This window comes from Ambystoma mexicanum, chromosome 3q, assembly GCF_040938575.1.
Source record: "Ambystoma mexicanum isolate Mex_15411 chromosome 3q, UKY_AmexF1_1, whole genome shotgun sequence".
NCBI lineage: Eukaryota > Metazoa > Chordata > Amphibia > Caudata > Ambystomatidae > Ambystoma > Ambystoma mexicanum.
The window spans coordinates 193,229,974-193,244,101 of NC_090926.1; the positions used below are offsets into that span (position 1 = coordinate 193,229,974).

Genomic DNA, 14,128 nt, shown 5'->3' on the forward strand with positions numbered 1-14,128 from the left:
GCAATGGTCCTAATTGGTTTAAAACATTCCCCATATTTTTCAGAGGAAGAGGGGGGAAGGCGGGTCATTGCTCTTTTGTCGCTCCCGTCCTGTCTGATTCAGCGGTGACACAAAACTCTTCCTAATCTCATCCATCACACCTCAGCGGTGGGAGGGCGTCTAACCTGCTATTACAATTAATGGCAAAACATTACTTTGGATGTGTGGGTCAAGCAGTTAGTCTTTCAAGGGTACTGTCGGCTATTAATCTGAACTCCCCCTGCCTGCCCCCAACTGCCCTTGGTCCAAGATCTCCAGCCCCGCTACTCCAGCAAGAGATTTGTTCCCTGCTGCAGAAAGGTGCAATAGAGCAAGTACCATTTTATTTGCATTTTTAAAGCGCTCATACAGCCCGGGGACATCGAGGCGCTGTTACATGAATATGTCTTTGTTGCGTATTTATAACGCGCTTAATACCCAGAAGTTTAAGCGTGGACCCGGGGATGGAACCGGTGTTGCTTCGTGTTGTTTCCAAGGCGAGCATGTTGCAGCTGAGCTATCCTCTGGGGATAAAGGAAAGGAAACTAGCGGAAAGGAAACAAGGGCGGTACTCCCACTATTTCTTAATCCCAAACAATTATGAGGACTGCGACTCATCTTTGACCTGAGGCACTTGAACAAGTTCCTCAGGAACTCAAGAGGGTGATTCTTTCGTAGATCCTCCAGGTTCTAGAGCTTCAGGATTGGCTGTTGTCATTGGATCTTCAGGATGCTTACTTCCATGTTCATCCCAACCACAGGAAGTACCTGGGGTTCGTGATTAGGTAGTGCAGATTACCAATTCAAGGCACTGTCATTAATCTCTGCATGAGGGTCTTCACCAAGCTGTTGTCAGTGATGGCAGCCAGTCTGTGAAAAGTGGGAATTCACGTCTTCCCTTACTTGGCTGACTAGCTAATCAGCAGTTCGAAAGAGCAGAGCCAGAATCACCTACAGTGTATGCCACTTCTACACAAACTGGCCTTCTCCCTCAATTTCAAGAAGTCCCAGGTGACACCTTCACAAATGTTCCAGTTCATCAGAGCGGTCCTGGACTCCTCCAAGGGGAAGGCTTTCTTTCTGCTAATTCCAGAACTCCCAACCACTACTGGCCATGGACAGTCTAAGGTTGCTGGGTCTCATGGCAGCCTGCATTTTTTTGGTGCCAGAGACCAGAATGAGATTCCTTCAATTGGCTCTTTGATCCCAGTGGTCACAGTTCCCGGGCAACATGACTGATCTGTTGCAGATCCTGACCAGGGTCGCATAGGACCTCCTGTGGTGGTCCAGCAAGGAGAACTTGTTGGTGGGAGAGCCATTTTGGCAACCTTTGCTGGATGGGATAATAGTTGTGGATGCCTAACTGAAAGGGCTGGGGCGCACAACTAACGGTGAGCAGGTTGTGGTCTCCATCAGAAATGAGGCTCCACATAAACCTATTGGAGTTGAGGGCGATCAGATTAGCTGCTGATGGCTTTTTTGCCCTCAATACTCGGGTGGACAGTCCTGATCAGGACAGACAGCACAGTGGCCATGCACTACCTTGACAAGAGGGGGCATATGGTCACTACCACTGTGTGGAGAGGCAATGCAGCTCTGGGTTTGGGCACCACAAAGGCAAATCTGCTTATCTGCGATTCATGTGCCCAGGAATTAGAACACAATGATGGATACCTTGAGCAGACCGGGTTTGCTCTCCTGTTAGTGGGAGCTATGCCAAGAAGTCCATACAAAGATCTTCACCCTGTGGCGAACCCCTCAAGCAGATCCGTTTGCAGCCTGCTCCAACAGGAATTGCAAGTTGTGCAAGTTGTTCTGCTCCAGGGAATTTCCCCAGAGAGGAGCACTAGGAGACTTTCATTGTGGACTGGAATTATTCACTGCTATATGTATTTCCACTGATTCCCGTCATTCCACATGTCATCAGGAGGTTGAGGAGATTCGGCTCGACCATGATCCTGATAGCACCACATTGGACCAGGAGAACGTGGCACCCGGACCTTCTGGACCTGGCCACCTGCCTGACCTCTGGGCTGCTTATTGGGGCCCAGCCATCCCTCTTCAGTCCTAAACCATCAGAATGTGCTCACACATCTTAAAGTAAACTTAGAATTTTCCCATACATGACTTCAGTCCCTGAGGGCATTCCAACCACAAAGCGCATTGAGGCCATACACGTGGCGCTATATAAATAACTACAATAAAACAGTCTTATTTCACTGTGCCTCTGGTCCTGCAATTCTATTTCCAGATGGATTGTACTAGCTACTTCAGAGTTTTACAATAAAACTGGCAAATCGGTCCAAGAAGGGTTAAGAGCACACCAACGATAAGAGTGGCAACTTCCTCAGCTCCTCAGAGAGAGGTCCCTACCGTAGACATTTGCAAAGCAGCAGTGTGGTCTTCTCTCCACACGTTTGCAAAACATTATTGCTTTGATCCCTTGGGAGGCTGGAGGCCCAATTCAGAAGAAGGGGTCTTGCAAAATGCATTATGAGGAGATCACACTTTCACTCCTGCAATGCTATGGGAGTCTAAGATGAGGAGTCTCTGAGAGGACACAATCCAGTAGAACAGTAAAATTACTTGCCCCTGGTAATGTTCTTTCTGATGGATGTTCCTCCCACAGATTCCTCATCGTCCTCCCAACCTACCCCTTAATCAGTGAGCTAATTGGCTTTATGCAAGAAATTGGCAAACTGCAATCACGGGGCGCGATGCCAGCTATTTGTATAGACGTGAGACGACTGGTGGTCCTGATACCTAGGAGTGTAGGGGGGACTCCGTGGGAGGAACTTCCATCAGAAAGAAATTGACCAGCAGCTAGTCCTTTTGTTCTTCAACTATCCCGCCGATTGAAGTCATTTATACATCTACTACTTCCAATTCATCATGCACCGTTTTGCAACACTTGTACCATTTTGTTTAGATGGTGAACGTTAAAGAGATTTACTTTAACATTAAAAAAAATGAAAATTTTGAATTGTTAGAAGCTGATTGTTAGAGGCTGTTTAGAATTGGGCATAGGCAACTAAAGCCAAATGGCAAATGAGAACTGCCCTGTTTAATTAACCTAAGCATTCTTCGTCAAATTGGCTTCTAATAACTACATTTTACTACAGCAGCTAGCTTCCGTCACAATTCCTCCCGATGTCCACATGAGTTAAGTTTCTTAAATATCGTTTTTTAAATTTATTTTTTATTAAAATGATATAGTTTATACAATAAACGTTTCATTTTTGTCTTACATTTCTGATACTATACATTTTTTAAGAAAATTTAAATATAATCATGTGCTTCTTTTCATTTCAATCATTTAAGCAATTGTTTTTTACTTTTGATTATCTATTTGCTAATAACGCTTTTGTGTTTTTGTCATTTGTTTTTGTTTATTTGTTTTTTCTCAATATGACTTACCTTTGACTTACCTACCCTTCACCCCTCCTTATTTCTCTGTGACCACACACACCACGATTTTGATTTTTTCGGTATGGGTCGTTTTCAATTTGTTTTATCATGACCTATGATTGTAATGCATATCGTCTATTTTGCCATATGTTCACTGTCTTTGTTACTTACCAGCATTTCTATCAGCCCTGATTTGAAAAAGACACTGGTGTGTCGAAACACGTGTCATCCGTAAAGGGCATTTTCAATTCAGTATAATAAACCAACCTACCCTTCACAAATACCAAGTGTGGCGCTTATTTGAAGTGTGGAGAAGTCCTTTCAACTATTGCTCCAAGGGGTCGGGGTCACTAGTGTCACCTTTTCTTGCTCCACACAACCTGCAACACCTTCTCGAATTAGAATAATAATCAGGCGCATGGTAACTTTGTAAGTTGGTACCAAACAAAAAAAACCTGGAGTTGTGGTACAGCCTGTAAGAGAAGTTGGAGGATGACCTGGTTAGTGAGAAAGCAAGGTTGCTTTTGCAAAAGTTGAGATGTGTCAAGGTGTTCGCCCCAGTTGGTCAGGTTGTTCTATACTGGTAGGAATCTGGAGTCGACAGCTCAACCTTAGTGGGCATGAGTATAGGTTGTCTTTGGTGTGTTGTTCAGTGTGTGGTGTGAGTGTTGTCGTGTGGGGGAGGGAGTTTGCTATATTACATGATTGAGTAGCATCAGAGAGGTGGTGTGTACAATGCCAAACTTGGCATGATGTGCCAATCATCCATAACATCGTAAACCTTGCATATGATTGACAACATTGCATAGCATACAATAACAAAGCAAGATATTGCATGTAGCATGATAGCAGTGGATGTGAAAGCCCATGTGCATATGTATACATGCATATATTTGGAGGAATCCGGGTGCCCAAAACAGTTGCTGAGTGCACTACCACATGAAAGTATGTGTGGGCAGTTTGACTGTGTTTTGAAGTAATTGTAGATTGAAAAGTATTGTGGGTGTGGACTGCAATGTTGGCTTCTGAGATATTACATGTATGGTGTGCAAAAGGGGGGCACTGAGATGAGTGGAGAAGTAATTGAAAGGTTGGAGATGTGCCGCAATAGAAAGTGAGAATGCGGAAGATGGGATAGGTAAAGGGTGAGGCGCGGAAGGTGAATTGATGAACAAAGTACACATTGGAAATAACAGAAGGGATTCAAGGAGAGCAGAGTGTGGTAAGAGGACATGAGAAAGGACAGGATGGGAGGCAGCAATTTAGTTGCTGAGTGCGATAGAAGGCGTCCCAAGAATCCTTAACCAGAGGTTGAGATGTGCTGTTTCTCTGAGGATCAGAATTGTCTATTATGTGAATAACGTAGTGTTGTATGGCTAAATGCTTCAAAGGCATCAGTAGGATCACCGCAGACCAGTGTAATGTGTAGGTGAGGCATGGTATCACAAGTATAATACAGACAAAATAGGTACAATTTTAAAACCTTTATTATAGTTTCTGGGGTTGGTAAACTCTTACTCTGCCCTATAACTAAGATGGGAGTAGTCTCAACCATCGAACGATAAACAAAACAGTCCTAGTAGAGTCCGTCAAATCAAAATGGCCTAGGCTAACAAAACCTCTAATGCCTGCTTGTACAAAAAGTGTATGAAGGAGAAATGTATGCAAAAGAAAAGTCAATGTTCAAATGAATAATGGTAGGTGTTCAAATTAATAATGGTAGGTAAATCGGCTCTCCTCCCCACGTTAGACCCCATGGAGTAAGGCGTTCTTTGTAGGAAGGATGAAACACTCTGGCTCGGGTTCTTAGTACAATAAACGGTTGTAAAACGTGGATCGAGGCCCGCCTGGCCTTCCACGTTAAAGTGTCTTGTTCAGACCTCCAAATAATGTTTCAACCCACGTAGGTCCCCCTCTGATTGGCTCTGACCTCTTCAATCACAATGTACAGCAAAACTTGCAAAGGGGCTCTCATCCTCAAGCTTATTACACATCAGGTGTCTCTCAGCTGGGCTCAGACCACTTTCGGGTGTCGCAGACTTTCAACTGTGTGGCTTTCTTTACAGATCTCCGCAGGACCACTTCGACTTATAGTTCAAGATTCAACTTCCACTCTCCTCTTCTGTAGGAGGTAATTCTACTTACTTTGCTTTTGTACTTACTTTGCTTTTTGTAGTTACAAACAATGCACCTTTCATAAACACTTTCGAGTGGGCTCCCGGACCACTCAGTTACTCTGTATTGCTGATTACAGAGCTGTCTTTTTACTTCAAAGTTCATTCACAGGTCTGCCTTTCTTCGCGTCTCATCCACACGCATCCAGCCTTCACTTGTGATCTAATGTTGCCACTTCAAACCTTCTTTTAACACACACCAGTCTTTCCGGTCACTTGCCAACTCACCGGCTGTGCGCGTTTCTTTCTTGGTTTTACGATTTCGAGAGAGAGAGAGAGACACACAGAGAGACGGAGACAGCCGAGGAGGGTCCTGTCTGGAGGCCAGGATGCTGACAAGTACCCTGAGGAGACTGGCACGAGGCCTGAGCGGGCCATGAGAGGGACCCAGTGGTGGGAGCCTCCCTGGTCGGGTGCTCATAGCAGGAGTTGCGGGGCACGGAAGAAATCCAATTGCTGCAAGTTACGTGCAGAAACTGCAAGGCGAGCAGAGCTGCCGGCAACCACAGAAAGAAGACTGGAGTGTGAGCGGGGCTCACAAAACTATGAAGATGTGTATGCGGAGCAGAAGAATAGGAAAGCAGCTGCCCATAGGAGCCATTAGGGACCGGTGAGTGAACTAAAAGGAGCACTCGTACCGATGGTGCTCCTAAAGGGAAAAAGTAATTGCTGATAGAACAAAATGAAATGTGCAAGATGAAGTGAACAAACCCAAAGTTAAGGGTTGTGATGGAACAAGCAGAACTGTGTTGAAAACATTTGCTAAGAATCATTGAATACTGAACTAAAGGAAAGTTTTTGTTAAGCCTGTGAATGTAAGGCAAGCTTGTGTGAAGTACATGTGATATATTTTGAAAAGCAAAGAACGCATTTTATGAAATACATTGAAAGACAAGTAATGAACATTACTGAAGAGTGTGAAAGTAAAATGGTGAAGGAAAAGTACCACCATGGAGTGAACTTATGAAAGCACACATTGTGGCAAAATCAAGGGACTGGCGAGAAGAAAGCCAAGTGAATGTGAATCGGAACACCGGGGCAGTGACAGAAGAATCTGTGTGGGCAAGAAAGCTTAGGGTTGCAGGTTGCATCACCTGTGATGGGTGGACCGTGTGGTAGACTGGGAATACCACATCTGTGAAAGTCACTGAAACATACAGAGAATACATCTGCATGTGTGAAGGAGATTGCTGAAGTGAAGCAGAAGGAAGCAATCTGTATAGACTGGCAAGGAATCCGAAGTGTCAATTTGATCTGGAACTAATTTTGAAGATTAAGAGACAAACTAAATATAAGTTGGCAAGTTGGACAAGCTGATGTCTTGGGGAAGGGGAAGACCCCAGACCTTTATAACTAATTGTGAATTGGCAAGCTAGGCAAGCTGACGTCTTGGAGAAGGAAAACCCAAGACTTTGTAAGTTTTGGTGTTTGTCTTTGAGACCCTTTTGGACCTATGTTGTCTTGAACTTGAGAAAGGGAACCCCTAGACTTTGTGGAACTGTCTTAAACTTGGGGAAAGAAGCTGGAAAGCAACACTGGAGCTGGGAGAAGCTCAACTTTATTTTGTATCTCTATTCAGTTGTTGTTGACATCCCTACACATCGTTTAGCTTTAGTTGCGGGGGCAAGTATAGGTTTTGGACACCGACAGACTAAAGTTGAACTTATTGATTCAGACTATCCTTAGTTGCTTTAGGTAGGGAAATCCCACCTTAGCATAGGACAAGTTAGGCCATCAACCATCCTGACATTTAAATAAATAGAACTATTTTTGTTTAAACTTTGAATCTGTTGTCTGTCTTGCTTCATGATGCCTTCACAGTACCCCCATATATTCCTCCTTTTTGTTGTGCACAAGCCCATTTACTCTCATAAGCGATTGGGATCCTTGTAGTGCATAATGTTCAGTTTGCTGAGAACTGGCTAATGTGAAGATAAAATGTTCTACTTGTTTCATGGAAACTTAACACATTGGGCCTCATAAGTTGGACGGTGCGGTCAAAATGCAGTGGTGATACCGTTGGAGCTGCATTACTGCACCACCCAACTAGGAGTTTGGTGGAAAGTTGGATGATTCACCTCCTTCTAGGAGCTGGTAGTAAATCTGCCACCTTTCTGCCAAATGTAATGACTCCTGCAGTAATTCTGCCAAAATTCCCCATGGTGTCATATGCACTCCAATTAAATGGGGTCTAATAACGCCACCACCACTTGTAATCTGATGGTAATACCCCTGGACCAAGTGGCAGTAACGATATTACAGTTTGGTGTTATCTCTGGATTTACCGCTGAGATACCACCAAACTTTTAATGCTCCCCATTGTTTCAGAATCACTGAGTTAGCATTAAGTTGTTCACTACAGTTTAGGTTCATTTATTTAGACATGCACAATCCTTTTACTTGGTTGACCTTTAGTGAAATAAAGAACTTCCTGTAGCAGCTCCTTTTCCCAGCTGGTGTGCCAAAGCAATAGTCTCTAGTGTTGAAGGATTGAAGGACTGTGTGATGTTTGGTCCAGACAGGCAGTGTTTGACGCTGAACATTTCAGGACTGGTTGTGCTTAACATTACAGGACGGAGTGTGCCTAGCCCTCTTTGTGCTCTCCCCTTTACGGTCAGTGAATTTGGTTCTTATTGTGCAGGTAAAGGGCAGGAAACTCCTTTTTGTTTAAACCCATCCAGTGTGTCCTCTGATTTACATGAAACACTTTTTCTTCATGCGTCCTTAATGTAGTGCTTTGACCTACTCTTTGGGAACATCTCTGGCTAGGTAGGACACATGGGCTATCCAACCAGCATTAAGACTCACTCAAGTGCAATATATTGGTCTCATTTGTACAAGCGCTGGAGTTTTATTAAGACCAACCGTAATAATATACATTTCCATACTGTAGTTGGGGGCAATCACTTAGGCTGACTGTCTTATTAGCACTTTGAACTGGTGCATAAAACAATAGGGTTCCTCAGAACCTGTGCTGAATCTGCTGATCCTAACTTGGGTTCTAAGCAAGATGTATGCTGATTACACCCTCCCCTACTGTCTCTGCATCCTTCCTACTCTGCCACAAACAAATGTGTCCAACTCCTTTGCGCTGCTCCACTCTCCTCTGGCTCATCGCCATTGAATTGGAAAGGGGCTCCATGTGGATCCCCATTCTCCATTTCGGATGGTGACCTTCGTGGATGTTGTATTATTTTACACTCGACCCAGCCCATTTTATACAAACATATTTCTCTTGGTACCCCTTACTACATTTGCTCCAGTTAACTTAGTTAACAAGTTAAAACCGAGCATGAGCCCTTTGAACTGGGTTTAATGCTTATGTGTTTAAATCATAGTCCTAGACTTCTGGAGAGAATCAAAGGCAAATGAAGATTACCTGAATTCGAAGTAGAGGTGCTGGAATAGTGCCCTTTCCTGCTTTACTTATGTCATATTTCTTCCATTCTTAGGAAAAGGGTGCATCTGGGGGATGCAAGTAATCACCTGCACACCTGAGAGCAGCCCTCAACACATGGTATGGATCGTGCCACAAACTAAACGTTCCTACGTTATTGGGCCTTGAGTGCATTTTGCCCAAAGACACACATAAATTGTAATCACCCAATGAAGATTGTGGGGGTGTATTCTATAGGCTTGTCTGACCATGAAGCAGGGGAATGAAAGATCGGGCCATTCAAATAGTTTGACGTAATCATGACATAAGCAAAACTGGAGCACAAAGGGGACAGAGACGAATACCACCTGTTCCTATTGAATGAGTGTTGAGTATGAATATTATCTGCAGATAAGGCCTTCTATATTGTTATTGTTATTGTTATTTTGCACTTATATAGCGCCTTATATACCATTGGTATGGTCTGAAGGCGCTGGTAGGTTGAACGCCCTTGGGAACCGAAGTTCAGATCAGTAGAGAGAGAAGGGAGAGTCAAAAGGTGCGTGTGTGCACCGGATATGTGTGCAGCTCGTGCGGTACACGTGTAATAGCTGGTTCTTATCGGTAGGTGTGGTGGTTGAGAGATCAGGAGAATTTGTTCGTTCTGGCAGGATTAATCCGGACGGATGTGGCTGCGTTAGGCCTGGGGAAAACGCCAGGCTGAGGGTGTGAGACCAGCAGTGTTTACATAGAATGATGTGGAGTAAGCGGCGGATGTTCGTATGAGAACAGTTATACCGAATGGTGTCATAGTATCCCTGTGTTCTAGTTGAGTGGTGATGTAAAGGAGAGAGTAAGCGTGGGGTGTGGTATGAATGGTTATATGCTCTTTCAGTGTGCAAACTTCAAATGCAACTTTCCCAGATAGGGTACTGGGCGAACTTCTAAGTTCTATTTTCCACAGAGAGGCTACTAGGCAAACCTTTAAGTACATTTTTCCATACAGAGGCTATTGGGAGCATTTCTAAACTCAATTCATCAGCGATGCTACTGGGCACACTTCTAAGTGTAACTCTTGCAGAAGTTATTGGGTACACTTCTAAATGCAATTTTCGCACAGCGTCTACTGGGCACATTTCTAAATTCAATTTTCCAGAGAGGTTATTGGCGAACTTCTAAATGCAACTTTCCAGAGTGTCTATTGGATACACTTCTATAATCAACTTTCACAGATGCTATTGGTAGCACTTCTAAATGCAGTTTTCACAGCGTGGCTAATGGGCACACATCAATGCAGCTTTCACAGAGGATATTGGGCGCATATCTAAATTCAGTTTTCCACAGAGAGGCTATTGGGCGCACTATTAAAATCCATTTTCATCGAGGCTATTGGGAGTACTTCTAAATTCAATTTTCCAGTGAGGGAATTGGAACCAATTTAATCCGAGGCAGGCCTAACTTCATGGAAGCAGATCTGAAGGGGTATGGTTGACTGGGAGACTGTGGGCTCCATGGGAATCATACCAAAATAAAGGATGTAAAGATTTCGAAGCCCAAAATCGGAATTTCAAGAGCCCTGTTTTACTGTATATATGTATGTGTGTGGGTGGTGAAGTTAATAAAAAAGGTGGAGGGATACCAGCGGTGCTACGGTGGTCTCCCCTGCATATATACATGCGGTAAAAAGGGGTAAAAAACATTGGTATATTTATTTTCTAAGTAATCGCATAGATCCAGCTCCATGCCATTAGAAAATCAATTCAAAGTGAGTATGAGAATACTCCAATAGAAATGATAGATGCTCCCTAGAACTAGTCTCTTGAAAAGTCCCGTTTTTTTTTTTTTTAAAAGGGTGATGCCATAATGCATTGATTTTATAATGGGAAATGAAAAGTGCAGCTCACTGCATTTATAAAGTGAGATTCAGTGCAACTCAAAAATACATTCTTGAGCTCTGCACGCAATGATGCGGATAGCACTTCTGTGTAGGCAGCGTGCAATTCTTTGTACATTATGATCTCATTAAATTGGCCCCAAAAAGGTTTCACAGAAATGTGCTTTTAAGGCGTCTTTATCATCGCGCCATGATGCCTTAGGGCGACCGTGCACGTTATTATCAACATAACATAGCCAAATGGATGTTCTGTTTGATAATGTGTGTTCGGTTACGGGTTCTATGTGTTAAAATTGTATGCACATTTAAATCCCATGCAGTCCCCTTACTCTTGATTACATAGTCCAGATAAATATCACATCAGTGGGACTCAATCTGTGAAATATAGTAGTGGGGGCAGTTGGACTAGTTTACTAAAATTATAAAAAAAAACTATTCTCCCAGGTTGGGTGGGTGGGCTAGAATATAGTCTAGGCATTCTAAATTGATAACTCTGCTTTCCTAACACAACCCTGTAAAACTCACATGCAATGCCTAATGGCCTGTTTTCAAATACATACACCAGCTAGAAGCCCACAACACCACACTTACACAAAGTGGGGATGAATAGAAGCAAAGTGATGCATAAATATATGTATATAAATGTAATTGTTCTATACTACAGTTCTTTCCATACATTGCTGCTGTTATGGGGAAAGCAAGGTTTTTTGATTCATTGGTAAATGCAATTTTGTGTGTAATTTGGAGATGTTTTGATAAAGTGACTGACAAGCAGCAGAATTATGACTAGAACTAGAATGCCAGAGCTAAACTAAACCTATAGAGATTTCCTTATGAAAATTAAGGTTTGTGTGAGAAATGAAGCTGGCAGGTTATTTTTGTTTTCTGGACAAGCTGCTTGTGCTTGTGTAATATGGTGGTGACTTCCTTACATAAAACTTAGGGACCACTTTAGATTCATTTATTTAAATGAATCTGAGTTTGGATCAAACTGACGGTTTCTTGCCCAGAATGGGCTGTATGCTAGGGGGGCATTAGGTCAGGGGTGCTCACTTAGTGAAGAAGCTACACTTTAACCAAAACATAACTTGGACGCACCACTAATCAGACTGGTGTGTAGGGTGGTTGTAGAGACTGAGTGCATCTGTACTTTTTGTTCCTTCCTACATTTCCCTTGAGATGCAGTTAACGGAGATGGAGTGTCCTCCCATTGCTCATTCAAAGGTAGCACTACATCTCTTAACTACCCCTCCACTCTCTTCTCTATCCTCCCTCCTGTGAATGGTTTCAAATGGTGAGATTCAACTCAGACTTGACTTCAAATTCACGGATCTTGCTCCCAGCAGAATACCCGAAGTGAATGAAGGAGTTCTGCTCTGGTTGTAATTCATAGACCATGGTGTCAAGCTGTATTTCTCTGGCCAATAAAGGAGTAGTTTCCTGATATAGGAAGGACAGGACTCCTTGGCTTCTTTTGCTCACCTATTGGTTGCAGAGGTTAAATAATGCTATTACGGAGTAAGGCAAACAATATAAAGGGTGAGACAATTATGACTTTGTATATATTTTGGGAAGGAGGGGGGGTCTTCCCACCCCCCTAGGTGATACCGAAGGAGAAATAACCGCTAAGTGAGCACATCCAGGGAACAGAGAGCCTGTGTGGTACACATACAGGAGGGTGCGCGATCACCTCAGTGCATGCAATGCAAGTTATATGGTACATGCAGGAGTAAACGCCATCTTGGCGAGCAGCAGCCATCTTAGAAGTTAGTCCCAAGCCCATCGAACAACGTTTTGTCTGTTAGTATTAGGCCCTTGCATGAGTGCGAACATCACCCCCAACCCGACCAGGTCTCTGGAGTCCATAAAATCCTCAATTGTTCTAAAAAAGTTACAGGCCCTCACCCCCTGGAAGGAATGCGCCCTGAAAGGTCATGAGAAGGGAGCAGAGCGCATCTTGACAGTACCGTTCCATGGGACAGATGGCAAAACCCTCCTGCCCCCAACGATCCCCCACATGAGAAATACAGCTTTGCCATGCTTTCATCCCATGATCCCCGCATGCCATGGCACCGTCCAAACCCAGACCACTGACCATAAAACCTTTACACCCCTCGATTGATCACTAAGATCATAAGGCAAGGCTATCGCGCCTTCAGAAATGGGTCACTTGATCTGTGCGGCGAAATGCAGCGTAGCATCAAAATTATAGCCTAAAACTAAGGTGAAGGACCTTGGGAGTTGCTGATCTGTCTGGGAGCGAGTGAAGCGTGTGAGTTAGTGTGACCTCTGCTCTCCCACCGAGCCCATCCTTGTATCTGCCAGGTGCTTGTTACAACGATAAAATAACATTGTGTTAGTAGCCAATTAACTGTTAGGCCAGCTTCACCTCTGATGACGAGCCCTGCAGCACCCACGTGGACGGAGATGAACAGATGAGGGTGGGCCAATGGCCTGGCATCTCAAACGGAGCAGGCCCTATATGTATAGAACTTGTCCAGTTAGGACTGTAGAATTGTACTATATATGATTACATCATTGGACACGTTGTTTGTGCTTAAAATGTGCTGCACGTGCCTACAGACCTCAGAACGTTTGGTGGCAGCAGAGTTCTTTGCTGATGCCTTTTCTTTTTGTAAGAAATAAATACTCGTTATCCTTGCAAGAGTGCCTTGGGCCTTTTTCCCTAGCGGGCTGTATTTTATTTCTGATGTGAGTGTGCAAGGGCGTGCCTTCATATGCATTTTATATCTCTTAATACCACCTGCAACAGTGGTTTATAGAAGGTACTTGATCTGTAAGTATTCATGACTATGTGGTCAGTACAATATTTGCTTCCTGGGCAATCAGGCTTGATGATGCCGTGGGCAATATCTTGTTTGCTATGATGGGTACCTTTTCTTTCTCTCTTTTCAGTGAGTCCCTTAAAGTGGTGTCAAAATATTTTGAGAAATATGCCCTGCAAGATCAAAATATTCTGGAAAGCAAAGAAGCCTGGGTGAAGGTGTTGGTACTACTCCCTGACAATATCCTTTTCTTTTGTTTCACTGCTAGGCAATCCAATGCATTTCAAGCTCAAGGTTTGTCGTCATATGAGATGCACCGCTAAATATTTATGGATGTGCTTACAGCATTCTTAGTTCAGTGGGCTGTTATGGGTTATTTACTGGTTTGAATATGTTCAGCTTATCTTGTTTGCTTTCGAGCTTCTACCTGAAGACTGGCGAATATTGTTTAAAGCCCTGGTCATGGTGAGCT

At 43.6% G+C, this 14,128-nt stretch overlaps 1 protein-coding gene across 1 annotated transcript in view; it reads left to right on the forward strand.

Annotated features, from left to right (window-relative positions):
- Positions 1–14,128, forward strand: part of PRIM1 (DNA primase subunit 1) — a 349,710-nt gene that overhangs the window by 209,558 nt on the left and 126,024 nt on the right. The window contains exon 7 of the mRNA XM_069653478.1: positions 13,787–13,896. Within this exon, the coding sequence (XP_069509579.1) occupies positions 13,787–13,896 (110 nt within the window). The remainder of the gene's footprint in view (positions 1–13,786; positions 13,897–14,128) is intronic.